General features: G+C 42.3%; 1 protein-coding gene across 1 annotated transcript in view; it reads right to left on the bottom strand.

Moving 5' to 3' along the window:
• The window catches only part of LOC138752913 (cytosolic purine 5'-nucleotidase-like), a 114,652-nt gene that overhangs the window by 77,768 nt on the left and 14,245 nt on the right, over window positions 1-22,639 (bottom strand). The window contains exons 3-4 of the mRNA XM_069915525.1: window positions 22,378-22,495; window positions 13,606-13,701 (exon numbers count right to left, since the gene is read on the bottom strand). Coding sequence (XP_069771626.1) covers window positions 13,606-13,701; window positions 22,378-22,495 — 214 coding nt within the window. The remainder of the gene's footprint in view (window positions 1-13,605; window positions 13,702-22,377; window positions 22,496-22,639) is intronic.

Raw genomic sequence — 22,639 nt, 5'->3', positions numbered from 1 at the left:
GTAAACGGAGCACAGAGAGAAAACCCATATAGTCATGTACAAACTCCATGCAGAGAGTGCCGGATTCAACCAGGCTCACTGGTGCTAAATGTGCTGTTCAAATATTGACGGAAGGAACGTATATGTCATATGCAGATGAGAAAATATACTCGCCAAGAAATTAATTTCTGAATACCAGGGGATGTGGGGGGGGGGGGGGGGGGGTGAGTCAGTTCTATTGCTAGGTTTGATATGTTGAAATGGGTCCTGTGGAGCAAGGTTACAAAGGTAGTTTTTAACAAAAGCTGTAAAGAGGTCAGAACTGGAGACACAAAGTACTGGGGACAAGTTCACTTACAGTACCCACTATGTTCCTGAATGGTGAGAATTTGGCTGTGGAGAGAGGGAGCAACCAGGAAAAAGAGATCTAAGTAGAATGGTTGGAGAGTAGCAAAGAGTTATAGGGTGAAGAGGGGGGAAAGGAGTGAGTTGTCTCAGGAACCAATGGCCTCAGGGTTTAGCAAGGAGCAGGAGCTGATGTGAACATCAGACTGGTGGAGCTTTTCCCCAGTGGTAAGTTCTTCTGGAACAGCAGAATGATTCATTTCATTATAAATTAATGTTAGACCCAATCCCTGGATGCTCAAGGAACAAAGAACAATGAGAAAAATATTGATGATGATTACACTGGAGCCTAGCCACATGCTTATCTGAGGTTAGTGGAACTTGGGGGATAAGGAAGATTGCAACTTAACTCATAGATTTCTTGGAAAATTAATATTTGTGTCACATTTCCTTTGAAGTGGATTTCTCAACATTCTGGAATGTAGCAACTGGTGAGACAGTCCATATCACCCAGTTGTTTGCTCCATCAGTCACTGCATTTCAACAATAGCTGCTCTCCTGTCAGCAAAGGTTTGGGGCAAGAGTAAGCGGTTATAAATACACAAGTGTTATTTTCACTGATCTTGGAGAATGAGCTCATCCCTACATTCTAGACCTTGTGAAATCTTCCAAATAAACTCCAATTCCAACTTATACTCAAAGATACTATTCATTTTATTTTACAATTTTTCCATTATCCTTTGAATTTCTCATTTAATGAAGGTTGCCACCTATCAGTTTGGAACTCCTAAAACCAGAGTGGAACTTATGAACTACACATGCACTGCAGATAGACTATCTGTGAAAGAATGTTGCTAGTGTCTGGATTGCCTAGAATGGATTATCCACTGGGGTAACCTTATATTCTCTTGTGTTGCAATTTTAACATGCTCTGCAGAGCTGGAACAGGGGTGGGGGAGGGGGGCACTTGACATAAATGGCTCTGATGTTTCAATTGAGTGCTATAAGAGTGGCAAAGAGGATCACTGCAGTCTTCCTACCACCCCCCCCCCCCCCATCAATGTGATCTACCAGGATCGTTGTCTGAAAAGGACGCGCAAAATCATTGAGGACCCCTTTCACCCTACACAGAGCATCTTTCAGCTCCTCTCATCAGGAAAGAGATCCAGGAGTATCAGAGCCAGCACCACCAGGACGAGGAACAGCTTCTTCCCAAGGGCAGTGAGAATGCTGAACGACCAAAAGAACTGCTGTCACTCACCATTTGAGACCTTCATATTCATGAGCAATATTTATTTATTTATTTGTATGTATGAACACTTGTCCTGTAAATATATTGTTCGTTATGTCTGGTTGTGTGTCTGCGTGTTTTGCACCGAGGTCTAGAGGACACGGTTTTGTTGAGTTGTACTTGTGCAATCAGATGATAATAAACTTGACTTAAATTGCCCTGTCCTAACTAATCTCTTTCTGTAACTTTATAATTCTGCATTCCACACTATATTTGTATTACTGACCTATGTATAAGTTGACTAGCTGGGCTGCTTGCAAAACAAACTTTCTCACTGCACCTTGGAACATGTAAATGAACTTGATCCTTTAAATATATAAAAATTAATCAGTGGTTATATCACCTGGACCCCAGACACTATTTTAACACCAGGGGCCTGAGCAAGACAAAGATTTACGACTTTTTGCAAAGACAACCAGAGGGAAGAAAAAGGCTGGGTCTGGAAATCCAACAGGTTAAGACTTTATACTCTAGAAGACAAATGGAATGTTGGCATTCATTACTAGAGTGTTTGAAGTTATGAGCAGAAATGTTATGCTGCAATTGTTAAGGTAAAGGTTGTCACGTAATGCTACATTTAGAATGTAACATACATAAAATTCCTTAACTTTTGAGTTGCCACTTTGTCCAGTGCCCCTCACAGAAACCTGGTGTGCCTGGGTGGTTTCCTCTCCAAGTACTGACCAGGCTTGAGCCTGCATAGCTTGCATAGCTTCCAAGATCAGACAATCTCATATTCAAACTATTAGGCTGTACAAGGTATTGGTGAGGCCACAGCTGGATCACTGAGAGCAGGTCTGGGCTCCCTAACTGAGGAAGGATGTACTGGCTTTGGAGGTGGTGCAGAGGAGGTTCACAGATTGATTTCAGAGAAGAGGAGGTTAGCCTATGAGAAGAGATTAAGTCATCTGGGACTTTACTCGCTGGAATTTAGAAGAATGAGATGGGTTGTTACTGAAAGAAATAAGTTATGGAAGGCATAGATAAGATAGAGGTAGGTATGTTGTTTCCATTTGTGGGGGAGACAAGAACAAGGGATCATAGCCTCAACATTCAGGGTAGTAGATTTAGGATGGAGATGAAGAGTAATTGCTTTTCCCAGGGTGAATCTGGAATTCCCAGGAATTCACTGCCCATTGAAGCAATGGAGGCTACTTCAGCATTAATTATATCCCCCTTCAAAGAAAAAGTGCGCAGATAGGGTGAAGAGCCACCAACTTTTTCCTAGGATGGGATCCATAGTTTTGGGATCCATAGTTAAGGAAGAATGCATTGGCACTGGAGAGGATACAGAGGAGGTTTACAGGATGATCCCCGTATAAATATATTTTCGTATGAGGAGCATTTAAAGGTTCTGGGATTATACTTGCTGGAATTTAGAAAAATGAGGGGGAAATTTCAGTGAAACCTATTGAATATTGAAAGGCCTGGATAGTGGATGTGGAGAGGGTGTTTCCTATGGTGGGGGAGTCTGGGACTAGAGGGTGTCAGAATACAAAAACATCTCATTAGAACAGGGATGAAGATGAATTTCTTTACCCAGAGGGTGGTGAATTTGTTGCCGTGGATGACTGTGGAGGCCAAGTCACTGGGGATGTTCTTGATTAGGAAGGAAATCAAGGGTTACAAGTTGAAGGTAGAGTAGAAGAGAATAGTAAATCAGCCATGATGGAATGGCAAGGTGATCACGAATGGCCTAATTCTGCCAGGGTTGGTGCCAAAATATATGTTAGCAGGGGGAGGATGGTGGCAGGGACCTAACTGTCGATGGGGAGGGAGGGGTGCTGCTGGGGACCATCATTAACACCATCTGCCCTTCTGATGTGGAACAAGAGGGCACTCTTTTTATTGTGTCAAGCATCACTACACACTACTGACGCTTGATGCACGCTAGCGACGTGACCGGGGTCGGGTGGGAGGGAGGGTCTAATGGCCAGGGATGGGCGTGACCGACCGTATGGAGGGCACAGAACCTCGGTTTGGGGGGGGTGATTCCCCCTCCCCCCTTGGCGCCGCTCCAGATTCTTATGGTTTTATACCAGAGGATATCCGTTTAAGGTGAAATGGAGGAAAGTTTTGGGAGATATCAGAAGAATGTTTTTTTTAAACACAGAGAATGGTAGGTGCCTGGAATGCATTGCCTGGGGTAATGGTGGAGGCTGGTACAATAAGGACGTAGAAGATAAAATTCTCCAGCCCAATACAGGCCCTTTGGCCCACAGTATTATCCCACATAATAAACTACTCTAACAACTGCCTGGACTTTCCCTAATGCATAACCCTCCATTTTTCTCAGTTCATAAACCTAACAGCTTAGATCCTGTTGTACCTGTCTTCACCACTGTTGCCAGCTGCACACTCCATACAGCTGTCACTCTGTGCGAGAAACTTTTTTCTTACATCCCTCCCCTCCCCCCTGTACTTACTCTCAAGCACCTTAAAACTATGCCCCCTCATGTTAGCCTCTGGCCATCCACACAATCAATGTCTCTCATCATATTGAACACCTCTATCAGGTCACCCCTTAGATGGGCAGATGGATGTAAGAAATATGAAGGGTTATGGGCTGTGAGGGAGGCAAGAGTTTGATTGATTGTGGAGTGGGTTTATATAGGTTGGGAAAGGGCCTGTACCATGCTGTAATGTTTAATTTTCTTTTTTAATGTAAGGTCCTTTCAGCCCATGAGCTCATGTCACCCAATTGATCTAAAATTGTGGTACATTTTTGGAGGATGGGAGGAAACCCACATAGACATACAGGGGGAGGAATGTACCATCTCCTTCCAGACAGCGCCAGATTTGAACCCCATTTGCTGGCACTGTAACAGCGTTGCACTAACCGCTATGCTAACCGTGCCACCTGCATTTTCTCAGAGCACTATAAGATTGGGTCTTTTTCTGGACATTTATACAAGAGAAATTTCGCAGTAAAGGCTAGATATGATGAAGTACACAGGGAGCCCTTGAGGAAATGAGGCAAAGGTACAGCCTCTTCTCCCATTCTGCCACACTGTTCAAGATCATGCACATGAAAATTGATCTCCAGCTGTCGTACAATGGCTAATGACCTTCACTGTGGAATTTCTCTGATTCGAAGCTTTTTCCTAGACCAATAGAGTTGCAATTCTTTTCAAAAACACCAGGAGTGAAATTATTTTCTTTCAATTATAACCCAAGAAATCTTCTGAAACCTTTGCATTGCCTGGTTTTCTTCCATAACTGAGCTTCAACATGAAATAGACTGCTGGCTGATTGTAACGTGTAATTAATTTTACAGCAAGCTTAGTCCATGAGACAATTGCTGAGAATAACCCAGACAAAAGACCTCCCAATGGGGCTCAACCACGATGTGTTATTTTGCTACATTCCTCCTTGTTGATTGTGGCCAATCCTTTTGATCTTGCTTTGAAACTAATAGAGCCTGTGACCACAAGTGGAACAGCCAAGGAAAAGGGCAGTTTTTACTAAGTGAAGTTCACTTAAGCTACAGCTATGTGAGAAATCGCAGGCACAGGGTTTATGAACCAGCTATTTATATCAAAGGATTAAATGCTAAATGTCATCAGAAGCTACTCTTTGGTAAAGAGAACTTCAAATTTTCAAGCCAACTGGTTTGGAAATCAAATGCTGTGTCGGAGGGAATAACTCCACAAAATCAAATGCTGTGTCGGAGGGAATAACTCCACAAAATGCTCTTGGAGGCACAGGATTAATTAAAAACCCGTTGTCTCAATGGACCAGGATGCAACTTACACAACCATGAGAAAATCCAGAAAAGTGTAGACAAATCCTCTTTTGGCTTCAGTGTGAAGTCAGCAGCCTTTCCCAGAAAGATTTGGTTTATCAACAAGAGCATAAGTCAGTGCTTCTCAACCCTTTTTTTCCCCCCACACACTGAGAACAAGCTCAAAGAGTCTTTCTCTTCTGGCTCTCCATCCCATAGGATGATGATGGTTCCTTTCAGTCGGCTTGTGCGGTTGGATATCTGTGTCCTGGAAGGGCTGGACAGGCCGATCCTTGACAGGCCCTGCTGGCCACAGACTTGGCAAGTAAGGCCTGATGGGGCAGAAGCTCTGTGATGGCCCTTCCTGTGTCCTTCCTCTGTTGCCTCTTTGAGCTTGCTCTCAGCAGCCTCTACACCTTTTCTGATGGTGACCCTTATTTGTGAAAGATCTTGAGCCAGATCCTCACAGCTATTTTGAGGCTCCTGCGCAGAACATCCTTGTACCGTAGTCACTGGGCTCCTTGTTTTCAGGTACCACTGGACAGCTAGCTCTACAGGATGTCCTTGGGCAGTCTTCCATCAGGCCTTCTGACAACATGTCCTGCCCAGCGCAGTTGGGCTATCAGAATCAGAATTTATTGTCATAAACAAGTCATGAAATTCAGTGTTTTGCAGCAGCGTCGTAGAGCAGACATTTATATTATAATCATCTTAAATTACTATAAAAAAATAAAAATAATAATGTCTTTGGTTCATTGATTATTCAGGAATCTGATGGCAGCAGAATCTGTCCTTGTGCCATTGAGTGCTTGTCTTTAGGCTCCTGCACCTTTTTCCCGATGGTAGCAGAGTGAAAAGGGCATGGCATGGGTGGTGGGGGTCTTTGAGGATAGAGGCTGCCTTTTTAAGACACCACCTCATGTAGGTGTCCTCAATGGAGTGGTTTGGTGCCTTTGATGACGCAGGCCGAGTTAACAACCCTCTGAGAGTTGATCCTCCATACCAGGCAGTGATGCAACCAGCCAGAATGCTCTCCACGGTACACCTGTAGAAGTTTATGAGAGTCTTCGGTGACATACCAAATCTCCTCAAATACCTCATAAAGTATAGCCGCTGACGAGCCTTCTTTGTGATTAATATGGAGGCTCCGAGACAGATCCTTGTAGATGTTGACACTCAGGAATTTGAAGTTCTTGACTCTTTCCACTACTGAGCCCTCGATCAGGGTCGTATTCTCCTGTCTTCCTCCTGAAGTCCACAATCATCTCCTTGGTTTTGCTGATGCTGAGCGCAAGGTTGTTGCAAGATACCACTCAACGAGCTGATCTATCTCCCTCCTGGACGCTTCTTCATTGGTGCTTGTGATTCTACCGACAACTGTGGTGTCGTTAGCAAACTTGTAGATAGCATTGGAATTGTGCCTGGCCACACAGTCGTGTGTGTATAATGCAGTGGGCTGACCACACATCCTTGAGGTGCGCCTGGGTTGATGATCAGTGAGGAGATGTTGTTTCCAATTCGTACTGATTGTGGTCTTCTAATGAGGAAGTGAAGGATCCAGATGTAGAAGGAGGTACAGAGGCCTAGAGTTTGTAGCTTCTTGATCAGCACTGAGGGAATAATGGTATTGAAGGCTGAGCTGTAGTTGATGAAGAGCAGTGGTATGTATGAATTGCTGTTTTCGAGGTGATCCAGAACTTAATGGAGAGCCAGTGATATTGCATCTGCTGTGGAGCGATTATGACAATAGGTGAATTGCAGCAGGTCCAGATCTTTACTTAAATATGTGTTAATTCTGGCCATGACCAGCCTCTCAAAGCATTTCCTCACAGTAGAAGTTCGGGAGTCATTGAGGCAGCTCACACTGATCTTTTTGGGTACCAGGATGATTGATGCCTTTTTGAAGCAGATGGGAAGCTCTGACTGCAGAATGTAAGGTAAAACATCATGAGATGGGAATGTGTAAGGAGTTACCCTGTACAGGGCTGTAACAAGATGTGAATGCATCCTTGTACTTACAAGATAAGAGAGACATTGATGGATTGAGAGGCAGGAAGCTAGCAGGGAAAGGATAGCAACAGTTTTAGTCATTGGACAAGTAATGATATGATGATGTTCTAAGCACGTATCCAAGGGTATAAAAAATCACCATTTTGCTGATAACGGCAGAATGCATTCTCCGACTAACATGGTTAGTTGCAAGTGTTACAATCCGGTAATAAAGAACAAAGAACCCTGATTTCGACTCAGTCTGGTGTTTGTCTCACTCATTCATGAACAAAGCAGACCTAACAATTATTAAGAGGATGAAAGTGTCCGTGAACACTCTGTCTAGTTGGTTGGTGCAGATTTTTAGTACACTGCCAGGTATGCCATCAAGGCCTGACGCCTTGAGAGGGTTCACCCTCTTGAATGTGTTCTGACGTCGCCCTCAGAGACAGGAATCACAGGGTCCTCAGCATAGGGAAGGTCAACAATATTATTCTTTGTCCTCCAACAAACCCTGCTCTTGTGATAATGAATACAGTTCCCTTTCTGGTCACCTGCTGAGACTGAACCAATATGTGGGCAACTCCTGCATGTCTTGTTCATCTAAAGTTCAGCTTTCATTCCCAGAATCTATCTAGCATTTCCAATTCCACCCCAACTTGGCCAATCATAATACCTTGTGGACCACGTCATTAATTCTACTTGTGGCATAACATTGGTCATCAAGAGATATAGAAGCAGGCCCTTAAGCCCATTAAGTCAGTACTGTACATCAATCACCAAATACATTTATCCGACATTAATCATTACTTATCCGCCCCACCTTCAGACCAACAGATGTGGGTTAGAATTGAACATACCATATGTAACATAGCAGGATAACAGGAAAAACCCATTTAAGCCTCCTCTACCATTCAGTACAATCATGGCTGATCCTCCATCTGAAGACCACACTCCCACTCTCTTTGCACCTTGAGGCCTTTTGTGCCCATAAATAATTCAATTCCTTCTTAAATCCATTCAACAATGTGATCCCTATAACCTTCTTTGGCAAAGAATTCCACAGTTCACCACCCTTGTGTAGAAAATTCTCCTCATCTCAGTACTAAATGTTCTTTCCATATCCTAAGATTGACCCCTCATTCTAGATAATCCAGCCCTAGGATACATTCAGGCTATCCAACCCCAATAAAATTCTGCAAATTTCAACAAGATCTACCAACTCTTAATGAATATGATGAATTAGGACGCAATGGTTAGTGTAACAGTTTGCGCAATGCTGACACAACACCAGCAACCCAGGTTCAAATCCTGCATTGTCTTCTAAGGAGTTTGTATGTCCTCCCCACTTGGGTTTCCTTTGGGTGCTCCAGTTTCCTCCCACGTTACAAAAAGTTCGGGGTTTGTAGGTTTATTGTGTATTTGGGCAGCATGGGCTCGTGGGTTGGAAGGACCTGTCACAGTGCTGAACATCTAAATTTCAATTTAATGTAGGCCCAGTCAATCCAATATCCTACCATTCCAGTCTTGTGAACTCCTGCTGCACTCTATCAATGCTAAGTCTATTTCTTCAGAGGTGAAGAGTCTCAATCCACACAAAATACTCCAGATCTGGTCTCGATATAATTGTAGCAAGGCATCCATGTTCCAAAACTAAAATGACTCTCAGTGAAGGCCAACATACATTTGCCTCCTCACCTGCTTGCTATTCCCCAATCATTAACAATGCCTAACATTTTTCCCACCAAAGTAAGTAATTTCATATGTGTTTGCCCTGTCTACCTGTTAAATTGTTTAAAGAAAGCCACTATCATACCAGTCTCAAAGTAATAGGGCTAAATGACTACCGATCAGTGGCTGTAACATCCCCCAATATGAAGAGCTTTGAGAGACTGGTCATGGCTTATATCTATTCCAGCCTTCCAGCAAGACCTTGTCCACTGGCCAAACAAGTCCACAGCAGATGCCAGCAGGTGCCATCTCCCTGGCTCTCCACTCAGCCCAAGGACAATATTAGCTGACTGTTTATAGACAACAGCTCTGCCTTCAATCTCACAGTCTCAACTTAAGTCCAATCAAGTTTATTGTCATCTGATTGCACAAGTACACCTCAACAAAACAGTGTCCTGTAGACCAAAACTCGCAGACACACAACCAGACGTAACGCACATACAAACGAACAATGCAAAGGCAGGACAAGTATTCATACATACAAATAAATAAATAAGTATTGTTTCATGAGAGTCTCGGATGGTTAGTGTGAGCAGGTCCTTTGGTCGTTCCAGCATTCTCACTGCCCATGGGAAGAGGCTGTTCCTCGGCCTGGTGGTGCTGGCTCTCATTCTCCTATATCTCTTCCCTGACAGGAGCAGCTCAAAGGTGCTGTGTGTGGAGTGGAAGTGATCCTCAATGATTCTCCAGAAAACTCATTCCCAAACTTCAGGATCTAGGCCTCAGCACACCCTCTGCTGATGGACCCATGACTTCCTGTCTAACAGATCACAAGCAATGAATATGGGGAACATCTCTTCCACAATCACACTTTTCAAGGATGCACTCAGTCTCTGTCTATTACTGATTCTGCACTCACCACTGTACTGTTCCCACCGCATTTTCAAATTTTCCAATAACACCACTGTTGTGGGCTGAGTATCAACTAGTGATGGTAGGGAAGAAATTGAAAGTCTAGTGGCATGGTGCCTCTCTCTCAATGTCAGTAAGACAAATGAGGCGGTCATTGACTTCAGGAGAGGGGGCAGAGTCCATACCCCTGTTCATGTTAACAGCACTGAAGTGGAAAGAATAGATAGCTTCAAGTTCTGAGGAATAAGTATCTCCACTGACCTGACAAACACTTTGATGCAATGGTCAAGAAGGCACACCAACACCTCTACTTTTCCCCCTTTACCCTCAGCGATATCTACAGGGCCACTGTCAAGAGCAGACATGCTGGATGCATCATAAGTGTAGGATGAGAGCTGCTCTGCTCAAGATTGGAAAAAACTGCAGAAGGTGGTGAATGCAGCTTACAACATCACACAAACTCCCCTTCCCTCTGAGGACTCCACCTACCTCCTGCTGACGAAGAAAGGCAGCCAACATATTGAGACACCCATCACAACCTGGACACACTCTCTTCTCCCTCCTTCCAATGGCAAGAAGGCCTAAGAGTGTGAAAATGCACCAACAGGTTTGTCTTTAAGCCATCAGGCTCCTGAACAAACCCTACAACAGTGCTCTCATTCTGCCTTTGCTTGGTACCTATTGATCTCATTGTAATCCCATGCTTCATAAAGTGTGCCTCTTAAACAGCTGTATGAATATTAGAGATCACCTGTTTGCAGAAGAATCCTTCTCAATGTATCAGGTGCTTTGTGACACATAAACTTCACAAATTGCCTCAATCTCATCCACTTCACAACTCATGCTGATGTCATCAAACTCGACATTACATCTGGTTCTCTCATCCAAATCACTGACATAAATTATCACCAGGCAGGGTACAAACACTTATCTCTGAAGAACCCATAAAGTCACCACCTGCCACTCACTTACTCTGCTCCAGAACTGGCCAGTTCTCCTGTAGGCAGTATTAAAACCGTAGAACATTACAGCACAAAAACAGGCCCTTAGGCCCTTCTAGTCTGTGCCCGATCCATTTTTCTGCCTAGTCCCACTGCCCTGCTCTCAGTCCTTAGCCCTCCATACCGCTCCCATCCATGTACCTGTCCAAATTCTTCTTAAATATTAAAATTGAGGCCGCATTCACCACTTCAGCTGGCAGCTCGTTCCACACTCCCACCACTCTCTATGTAAAGAAGTTCCCCCTAAACTTCTCCCCTTTTACCCTTAACCCGTGACCTCTGGTTTGTATCTCAACTACCCTCAGTGGAAAAGCATGCCTATATTTACTCTGGCTACACTCATAATTTTAAATTCCTCTATCAAATTCTACCCGCCGGGGAATAAAGTCCTAACCTGTTAAATCTTTCCCAGTAACTCAGTTCCTGAAGTCTGGGCAGTTGACTCAAGCTTTTCTTTTTCTCATCATTAGCCTGCCAGACATAGAACTTTACAGCACAGTACAAACCCTTCAGCCCCCAATGTTGTGCAACCTACTTAAAGCTACTCCACACCAATCTAATTCTATCCTACCTCACAGCCATAACCCCTATTTTTGCTACATAAAGAAGGCTGCATGACTTGCTGAGTTTCTCCAGCAATTCTGTATAATCTATAATCACAGCACCTTCAGATTTTCTTGTTTAACTGACAACCTGTACTCACTGCTCTTTTCAGGCAGTCTGAAAACCAGCACCTCTAGGTTCAAGAACAGTTTCTTTCCAATAGTTATAAGTCTCCTGGTACACTAATAATGAACTGTCTGCCATATTGAAAGTCAATTCACAAAAATGCTAGAGAAACTCAGCCAGTCCCGCGGCGTCCATAAGAGGTAAAGATACATAACCAATGTTTCCGGCCCGAGCTCTTTACCAAGGTATGAGAAAAAAGCAGGCACCTGGCCTGAATAAAAAGGTGGGGGAGAAGAGGCCAGAATGGGCAGGGGGAGGTGCACAGGCCAACAGTCAAGAAGCAACAGGTGGACATGGATAGGAGGACAGGAGCGAAAAGCTGAGAATTGATTGTGGGAGGGGATAGCTCTATGATACAAAGCTGGAGGAAAGGAGACAGGAGGATGGGGAAGAAGAGAACAGAGAGAGACAAGAGGAGGGGAGCTGGAGGAAAGTAGACATAGGGAAGGAGAAAGACGCAGGAGGGAGGCCTAATGAAAACTGGAGATCGATGTTAATGCCATCCAATTGGAGGGTGCCCAGACAGAATATGCTCCTCCAATTTGCTGGTGGTCTCTGTTTTGAGAACATGGACAGATAGGTCAGCAAGGGAATGGGGTAGGAAATTAAAATAGGTTGCCACTGGGAAATCCCCGATAGTGCAGTGAGCAGAACAAAGGTGTTTCAATGAAGTGATTTTCCAATCTCTCCAGAATAGAGGAGAGCCCAGTGGGAACACTAGATACAGTGCAGATTCAAAAGTGAAGTGTTGCTTCACTTGGAACGACTATTTGGGTCCCCGAATGCTAGTGAGGGAGGAGGTATGGGTACATGTAGCATTTCCTGCGGCCACAGGTATAGGTACCTAGGCGGTGATGGGTGGGAAGGGAGGCATGGCTAAGGGAGTGAACCCCATGGAAGGCAGAGAGGGAAAGAGAGAGGAAAATGTATCTGATGGTGGGATTGAGTTGCAAGAAGAGTGGTGGGTGTGTGGAACGAGCTGGCAGCTAAATTGGTGAATGCAGGTTCAATTTTAACATTTGAGAAAAATTTGTACAGATACATGTTGGGAGAGGAATGGAGGGCTATGGTCTGGGAGCAGGTCAGTGGAACTAGGCAGAATAATAATTCAGCATAGACTAGAGGGGCCTAAGGACCTGTTTCTGTGAAGTAATGTTCCTTGGTTCTGGAAGAAAATGCCTGCAAGATAATGTTGCTGACTGGTGCAGTACCTCGTGGATCATCCAGCACAGAGCAGGCTCAAATGACTGAGCTAGTCCCATTAACCTGCACTTGGTCCATTCCCTCTTGAGCCTTTCCCTTCCTATCTGTATGCTGAGGGATACATTGAACCTCGGTACAGCCACCACAATAGTTCTTTACGCACAGAAATTTGTGTGATGCCAGAAAGAGAAGAACACAAAGGAAAATAAGAGCAGGAGTAGACCACCCACCCCTCAAAGCTGGCCCAGCATTCAATACAATCATGGTTGATCTGCCTCAAGGCATCATCCCCTCTTCTATGCCAGTTCCCAAGGACCTTAATTTCTCCCATCTTTCAGAAATAACCTACCTCCTCTTTCAACAGTACAAGTGATACTGTCACAACCCCCTTGAATTTGAGAGATTCACCACCCTCTGCCTGAAGGCATTCTCCTCCGAGTCGAATTCGTAGAGGACGATGCCTACAGACTAGGGGCTGGGAAGATAATTTGTCTGGGAGACAAATCGTCCTCCCAGCACTCAATCTGTAAGAATTTCATAAATTTCTTTTGTCTAAATTCTGGAAGCCACAGACACAGGCTTAGTCTATTTAATTTTCCCTCAGACACAATAGGAAGAAAAGTTCTCCATGATAAAATGGTAAACGCTTGCTTCAATAGTTCAGACTGAAATAGACTGGCACACTGCACACCTGAAGTCACAGAACCACAATGACTTTTGCCAAAAGAGTCCCATAGAAAACTGATTTTATTTTTACCTACCCCTTGAGGAAACTGAATCCATGAGCACACACCAAGATGTTTCCATGAGAGTCCACTTTCAGGAGGTTCCCATGTAGTGTATCAAACACAAGTCCTCTGCAAAATATGGTTGAAATGTTGGTTTCAAACACAGATGCCCGTCTGCAGACAAAAGCTGGAAATTCATTTCTATCAGAGTCCATATTTAATAGGGAAGGGGAGGTTGGTGGTATCACCTTCTCCAATCATTTTTGTTTCTACATCTCATTATTTTTCAATCCATCATATATCGATTGCAGATTTGACAAGGACAAAACCCTCCCCTCCATTGAGAATATCTACAGGGAACTCTGTTATCGGAGAGCAGTGACAATCATTCACACCACCCAGCACACGCTCTGTTCTTGCTGCTACTGTCAGGAAAGAGGTATAGGGGCCACAAGACTCACACCACCAGGTTCGGGAACAGCTGCTACCTCTCCACCACCAGACTCCTCAACAACAAACTCAATCAGGGACTCATTTAAGGACTCCTATGTGCACTTTATTGATTTTTTTTCTCTCAGTGTTGCACAGTTTACATTTCTTTATTTGTTTACATGTGTACATTAAGTACAGTTTTTTCTCACTACTAATAAGTGGTAATTCTGCCTCCTCTGCAGGAAAAAGAATCTCAGGGTTGTATGTGATGTTATATATGTTCTCTGACAATAAATTTGAAATCTGAAATTTTTGCAAACATTAGATCTGGTACCCTACCTTGGGTCCCCTGTAAATCAGTTAAGCAAAGTGGAATAAATGCTTCCTGATTCACCATTAAACAGCCAACCAAACAAGACTTGCTATAGTGATAAAAGGATTTTTAAAAACTTTTGTTTAAAGGTAATCAACCTGCATGTTAACTTGTTTCTCTTTCCTCAAATGCTGCCTGACTTGTCAAGTGTTCTAGCATTCTAAGTGGATGATACTGCCAATAACATTATTGGGTAGGGTTAATTGCATTAAATGAATATATTTCCTAGAGTAAAATACCTATTTCAAACATTACCAATAGTACCATAAAAGTTTTCTCAAGAGTTAAATAAATATATAAGAAACTTTCTTTGGAAGGGTAAGATGTCGAGAGTTTATTTAGAAAAACTGACATGGAAATCTGAGTTAGGAGATTTACAGTTACCAAATTTTAAAAGCTATTATAAGGCAGCTCAAATTAGGTTTCTTGCTTCATTTTTGATGAGGGGGAAAAGCCAGCATGGATTAAGATAGAAAATAAAAATAAAGGAGAGAAAATATTGGAAGACTTTATATATAAATGGGAATAGAAATTAATATCTGGTGAGAGGGAAACACCTTTGTTGAAATATTTAATATCTGGAATAAGATAAACAATGAAATTGGAACAAGGGGATTTGTCTTGCCTAAAATGCCTTTGATTCAAAATCGACTCACTGTATAATCAATTTTTAAACATTTGGTCTCGGAAAGGAATTAGATATATAGAAGATTGTTATGCAGGAAGAAATTTAATGTCATTTAAAAAATAAATTTGGGATACAAAATAATACACTTTTTTGATATTATCAATTAAGGGCTTATTTAAGAGATAAACTGGGTCCATCAATGTTATTAGCAAAATGTGGTGATGTGGAAATGCTGATTCACAATAGACATATAAAGAAATTTATTTCAGCCGTGAATGCTTTATTGCAGAAGGGGACTCCCAAACAGGGGATACATCGGTCCAGAAGGGGACTCCCAAACAGGGGATACATTGGTCCAGAAGGGGACTCCCAAACAGGGGATACATCAGTCCAGACAGCAATAGGAGGCAGACAAATATTAATACTGATGAACAAAATTGGTCAGAATTATATCAAGATGGTATGACAAACACTATAAATGTTACATAGAATATTCAACATAATTTTTTATATCAATTATAGAAGTTAAATAGATTGAAATCAGATGTATCAGATCAGTGTTTTAGATGTGACCAAGAGATAGGTACTTTTTCATAAACTTGGCAATTTTTTAGAACAAGTTACAGGAATTAAATTCCCACAAAACCTAGTGCTATTTTTATTGGGTATATTGAAGAGATAAGACCAAAATTGAAATTGTCTATATATCAAAAAGAATTTGCAAAGATTGCCTTGGCAGTCCATTAAGGTGAGGTGAGATACAAACCAGAGGACATGGGGTAAGGGTGAAAAGGAAGGAATTTATGAGGAACGTTAGAGGTAATTTCTCCCCACTCCATTGAGAAGGAGAAGCAGAGAGGACCCGAAGAACAGTGACCATGGTGGTGGACCAGCAAGGGGCTCTGTGGCTGAAGGACAAGCACGAGCAGTGAGCTGTTGGCAACATGGGCAAGGAACCCATACAGACTGCAAGCTACTTGAAATCAAAGAACTCACAACAGGCTGGAGACTGGCTCATGAGAACCAGGTATCGGAACCGGGATTCAAGAGGCTGCTGAGGGCCATGCCCTGGGTGCTGAAGGGTTCCTCATCTGTCGGATGTTTGGGCTCAGGTTGCCGACGGTTTGAACTGAACTGACGTCTTAAATGGACACTCAGTGACATTGAGAGGACTCTCCTTTTACTTTAACTGTAAGGGGTGCCAGGCAACACTAGTGGCAAATCTTTGTTTGCCTTATGGAAGACTAAAGGCAATCTCATGTAATATGACCTTTCTGTTTTATTACCTGGCAATAAATAATATCTGATCTGGTCCTTTTTTTGAAAATATGTTGGTATGAATTATGATTTTGATTTTGAGATCAAAGTTATTATTAAAATAAAAGAGGCAGATGGAAAGTTTTTAAACTGAGAGCTATGGTAACATAGAGTGCCTTATATTAAGCAGTACATTGATTTTTTTTAATAAAAATTTCAAAATAAGACTTTATTTGCAATAAAAATATATGTCCATTGAATGACAAAAGAACCATTTAGGCAGCGCGGTTAACGCAACGCTGTTACAGTGCCAGCAATCGGGACTGTCTTTGAGGAGTGTATGCATGGGTTTTCTCCGGAAGCTCCGGTTTCATCTCACCATTCAAAACGAAGTGGGGGTGTCGGTCAATGGGGTGTAGATTGGGTGGCATGGACTCATGGGCCAAAATGGCCTGGAGCTGTGCTGTATGTTAAAATTAAAATTAAAGTTAAAATTAAATTAAAATTAACCTCATGAGTGTTTTAAAATGCAGATGAAAAAAATGAGAATAGCTTGAGTTGAAGAACTTGCACAGTGATGGTCACGGTGAATTGAGTTGCCCTTTTTTACATTGTTATGCAAAATGTTTTGCTCGTATTTATCTTATATCAGTTTCCTTTGTGGATGTTTCTGGGCTGGAAGTAAGGAGAGCTCTGGGGCAAATCGATTGATTGTTACCCGGTGAATCTGTATTTGAAAATTGCTCCACAGGGTTCAGCCCCTTGAGCCTAGTCCATGAAGATTATGACTGATCTAACCTTGGCCTCCACCCAACTTCACTGATCTCTCCCCTTACTCCTTGACTCCTGTGTAATTTAAACACCTGTCAATCACTGCCTTGAAGATATACAATGACTCCATCTTCATAGCTCTCTTAAATGGAGAAATCTCCTCTCTGTGAGAAAAAAATTCCTCATCATTTCTGTCTTAAATAGACCACCTCCTATTCTCAGTTTATTCTACCATGCTCTTTGTTCTCTACATCAAATTTATCAATCCACTTCAGGATACTGTATGCTTCAGTCAGATAATCTTTTTTTTCTAAACTCTGATCGATATGGGTCCAACCTTCTCAGCCCTTCTTCATGCATCAGCCTTTTCATTCGATGAACCAATTGTGCATTGTGCAAACTTTACGACTTTTATTCCCCTTCCTGTTAATGCCAGTATTCCACAAACCCTCCTAATTACCTTTTGTACTGCACAATAACTGTGTTTCATATGCTGGGAACACATAGATCCTATTGACTGCAATATTTTGTGGTTTCATTCTGTTTAAAGAATAATTTGCATTTTCATTCTTCCATCCAAATTTTCACTCAACCAGCCAACTTCTTGCCCTGCCATTTAACAATCTATATTCCTTTGCGGATTGAGTATTCCTCACCACATGCTCACCTGTCCTTTTCATATCATGAGAATGTTCAGAGCATACACTTCATTCAGCATGTAGGTCAAATCATGACTGCTCATGCATCTTTGTTTAACTGTCCAAAAGTGACCTTGATAAATAACTTTGTCCTGGATGAACCTTTCTTTTATCTTTTGATCTATAACAATGTAAACAGTGGTCTAATGCACATCAGGAGCTTTATACAAATGCTACAAAGCTTGAGCAACTATTTTTGAGTCAAAGGTTGAGTTCAGTGACTTTGTCACTTGGATTTTCTTTAAAGACGTCAGTGATAAAAAGAAAATCCAATTGAGTTCATCTTGGTGAACTATTTTCAGAATCAAACAGGTGATGTTCTGACCAGCTGCATCACAGCTTGGTATAAGAGCACCTATGCCTCTGAGATGAAAGCCAAGCAAACGATAGTGGACACAGTCCAGTAACACAAGCAAGACTCCCCTCACCATCAAGAACAGCATCATGGAATGCTGCCATTGGAGAGCAGCAGCAATCATCAGGGGTCCACACCACCCAGGACATGCTATGTTCCCACTGCTGCCATCAGGACTCATATCTTCAGGTTTAGGTACAGCTGCTACCCATCCGCTATCAGGCTCCTGACCAACAAACTCAATTTGAGACTCATTTAAAGACTCTTACTTTGTATATTATTTATTATTGAATATTTATTTTCTGCATTGCACAGTCAGTTTGTTTGTATTTCTTTCTTTGTTTATATTTCTCTCTTTTGCTTACATACCTTTTCTTCAGTACAGTATTTTGCACTAACGATAAGTAGAAATTCTGCCTGGCCCGCAGAAAAAAGTGTCTCAGAGTTGTATGTGATGGTCATGTATCTACTCTGAAAATAAATCTGAACTTTAAATCTGAGTCATATGTTCGAGCAAATATTGAGAATAATACAGGTACTCCTCAACTTACAATGGGGTTACGTTCCAGCAACCCCATCGTAAGTCGAAAAAGAACACTGCACCTACCATTTTTAATAATTTTTTACCATTTTTAATACCTTTATTCAACACTGAAAAAACTATTAACATAGACAGCTGAGAGCACACTGGGTCTGAAGACCGCTTGAAGCATTGAGACTGCGAGCTTGACTGAGTCAGCATCGCGAGAGAGTCTGCTCTACGATACTCTCGTGCAATGCTACCATCACCCAGCATCGTGAGAGAGTAGTGTACAGCATATCGCAAGCACGGGAACAGATTGGAATTCGAAATTGAAGGTACGGATTTGAACCATCATAACTTTGAAAAATCATAAGTCAGACCAAGGTAAGTAGGGGAGCACCTGTATTCAGAAAATTCAATAAGATTGAGTTTCTTGTGAAATTCCTCAAATATGTTTCCTGGTGTATTACATCTTTCTTTCTTTGGCTTGGCTTTGCGGATGAAGATTTATGGAGGGGTATGTCCACGTCTGCTGCAGGCTCGTTGGTGACTAGTAAGTCCGATGCGGGACAGGCAGGCACGGTTGCAGCGGTTGCAAGGGAAAATTGGTGGGTTGGGGTTGGGTGTTGGGATTTTCCTCCTTTGTCTTTTGTCAGTAAGGTGGGCTCTGCGGTCTTCTTCAAAGGAGGTTGCTGCCCGCTGAACTGTGAGGCGCCAAGATGCACGGTTTGAGGTGATATCAGCCCACTGGCGGGGGTCAATGGGGCAGGCACCAAGAGATTTCTTTAAGCAGTCCTTGTACCTCTTCTTTGGTGCACCTCTGTCTCGGTGGCCAGTGGAGAGCTCGCCATAGAACACGATCTTGGGAAGGCGATGGTCCTCCATTCTGGAGACGTGACCCACCCAGCGCAGTTGGGTCTTCAGCAGCATGGATTCGATGCTTGCGGACTCTGCCAGCTCAAGTACTTCGATGTTGGTGATGAAGTCATTCCAATGAATGTTGAGGATGGAGCGGAGACAGCGCTGATGGAAGTGTTCTAGGAGCCGTACGTGATACCAGTAGAGGACCCATGGTTCGGAGCCGAACAGGAGCATGGGTATGACAACGGCTCTGTACACGCTGACCTTTGTGTGTTTTTTCAGGTGGTTGTTTTTCCAGACTCTTTTGTGTAGTCTTCCAAAGGCACTATTTGCCTTGGTGAGTCTGTTGTCTATCTCTTTGTCGATCCTTGCATCAGATGAAATGGTGCAGCCGAGGCGGCTACCTCGGCTGTATTACATAGTGACGCTGCCAATCGTTGTGTTTGACTAAAAGTAGGAATTGTTAATTTGAAAGGATATTTCTGGAACAAAATTATTTTTATTAGCTCTTTTGAAAAGCCATTTTTGGTTAACTGGGGGGGTTGTCTGTATGTCTGTTTCTTAAAACTAATGAATCAGAACACTATTTATGGGGTGAGGTAGATGGTGATGGTGACATCATTGTGGACCAATCGTCTTTAGTCAAATACAGTTGTGATAATTGGAAAATGATGTTTCCCAATGGAGAATGCACATTTTTAAGGATCATACATGCTGTTCTGATAATGTTCAAGTTTTAAGTTCAAGTTTATTATATTCCAATTGTACAAGTACAACCTGACAAAACAGTGTTCTCCAGTCCTCAGTGCAAAACTTGCAAACGTACAACTGGACATAACACACACAGATAAACAATACATATACAAGAAAATAAATAAATCTATATATATCTATAAATAAATATTGCTTTGAGAGTCTCGGATGGTGAGTGTGAGCAGTTCCTTTGGTCATTCAGCATTCTCGCTGCCCATGGGAAGAAGCTGTTTTTCAGCCTGGTGACGCTGGCTCTGATACTCCTGTATCCCTTTCCCAATGGGAATAGTTGAAAGATGCTGTGTGTGGGCGGTAGGGGTCCTCAATGATTTTGCAAGCCTTATTCAATAACATGGGGTGGGAGACCCCAGTGATTCTCTCTGCCACTCTAAATGGTCATGTGGATTAACCTCTCATCCAATGCTCTACAGCAACTAATATACACTGTGATACAGCCGGCCAGGATGCTCTCGATAGAGCTCCTGTATAAAGTTGATAAGATGGTGGCCCTACCTCTTAGCATATTTGTATTCTGCAAAGAGATGACAACTGTCTCCACTCCATTGCAGTTATCTCAGTTGACATGATGGTGGCCAGTAGCCTTTGAACCGAATTGTTAAACAATTAAACAGTCTTTGTGCAACTCAGAAACGATCACAGGGGTCAATTTTTACTCGTGATATATGGAAAATACCAGATTTTTGGGCCCAAAACAATGGGGGGGGGGGGTCAATTTTTATCTGGTATCAATTATTACACACAAAAACACGGTAATGCTTTAGTTAAAAGGGAGCTCAATTGCTTAGCATTTCTTTTCCTAAAAACATGAGAAAATTTTGAATAGATCTTGGGCTGGACTCTTTCAGTGTCTTCAATCCATCATCTCCAGTGAATACAACTGAAGTTAAAAAACCTCCTTACATCAATCATGCCAACACATCTCATAATTTTTACTGACATCTTCCAAGGTTTTTTAGCTGTTAAACTTCCCAGTCAAGTTGGCCACATTTCTCTGTAAAATCACATCGTGAGAGATGTCTGTCCACTTGATTCTCATTGTTTACGGATGTAGAGTGAGTGCAGGTTCCAACGATCAATTGTTAATCATGTATGAATTTTTCTCCTCTTCCAGCTTTGTCATTGATTTTTTCAAATTGCCTCATCTGCAGGGATATTGCTCCTTATTCTTTCACTAAACTTCCACCTCCAATGCTGGATGATTCCCCATTTCTCCAGGCTAATTCAAGAATTCCCTGTCTACACACAAAGTTTGTGTATATTGCCAGTAACCTTGCATTTTATCTCATTCACATCTTCAAAGTTCAAATTTATTGTCAGAGTACATACATGACTCACATATAACCCTGAGATTCTTTTTCCTGTGGGTGAGGCCGAATTATCACTTATTGGTTGTGCAAATAAAGAAATGTAAACAAACTGTGCAATACAGTGAGAAAAATAATCAATAAAGTGCAAAAATAAGAGTCCTTATACGAGTCCCTGATTGAGTTTATTGTTGAGGAGTCCGATGGTGGAGGGGTAGAAGCTGTTCCTGAACCTGGTGGTGCGAGTCTTGTGGCACATTTACCTCTTTCCTGATGGCAGCAGCGAGAAAAGAGCGTGTGCTGGGTGGTGTGGATCCTTGATGATTGCTGCTGCTCTCCGACAGCAAAGTACCCAATAGTGGGAAGAGTTCTGCCTATGATGTCCTGGGCTGTGTCCACTATCTTTTGCAAAGCTTTCCGCTCAGGAATAATGGTGTCCCCATCACAGGTTAGCCTGTGATGCACCTGGTCAGCACATTTTCCACCATGCATTTGTAGAAATTTTTTAAAGCTTTATAGTGTTTTTGAAGAGAGCAGATGACTGTTCACCTTTCCAGAAGGGATTCTACTGATTAAATACTAAATAACAGAGCAATTGTAATATATTCCAGATGCACAGACTTACAAGATGGAACTGCAAAGCAACAAAATAAAAATAACAGCAACTACTGGAAATCTGAGACAACATCAGAGAATGCTGGAAATATTCAGGCCAGAAACAGTTAACCTTTCAATGAGGACTTTTTGCTAGCATCTGTCTCCAGAGATACTCTCTGACTGCAGAATACTTCCATCCTTTGTGATATGGATGTCAGAAAAGGAGTTTTACCTGGTGGGGAAGGTTGGATCATAAGTGTAGAGAAGCAGTTCCTGGGGATATCCGATTGAGACCAAATAGTTTACCATCAGCTGAAAAGCTAGCTCTTCATACTCAGGAGATCTGTAAACTGTGGAATTAAAAACATTTCAATGACTTCACAGCATTATCAGATTTAGATCATGAGACAAGTTCATATAATCCCATGAAGAAAACAATCAAATTGATTTAGAAAATAGTTTATTCCATTTTTTTTTACTGTCTTATTGTGAGT

The sequence above is a fragment of the Narcine bancroftii genome, chromosome 2, assembly GCF_036971445.1.
Source record: "Narcine bancroftii isolate sNarBan1 chromosome 2, sNarBan1.hap1, whole genome shotgun sequence".
NCBI lineage: Eukaryota > Metazoa > Chordata > Chondrichthyes > Torpediniformes > Narcinidae > Narcine > Narcine bancroftii.
Note: the sequence above shows the minus strand (reverse complement) of the source record. Positions and strands in the feature narration are given on the sequence as shown.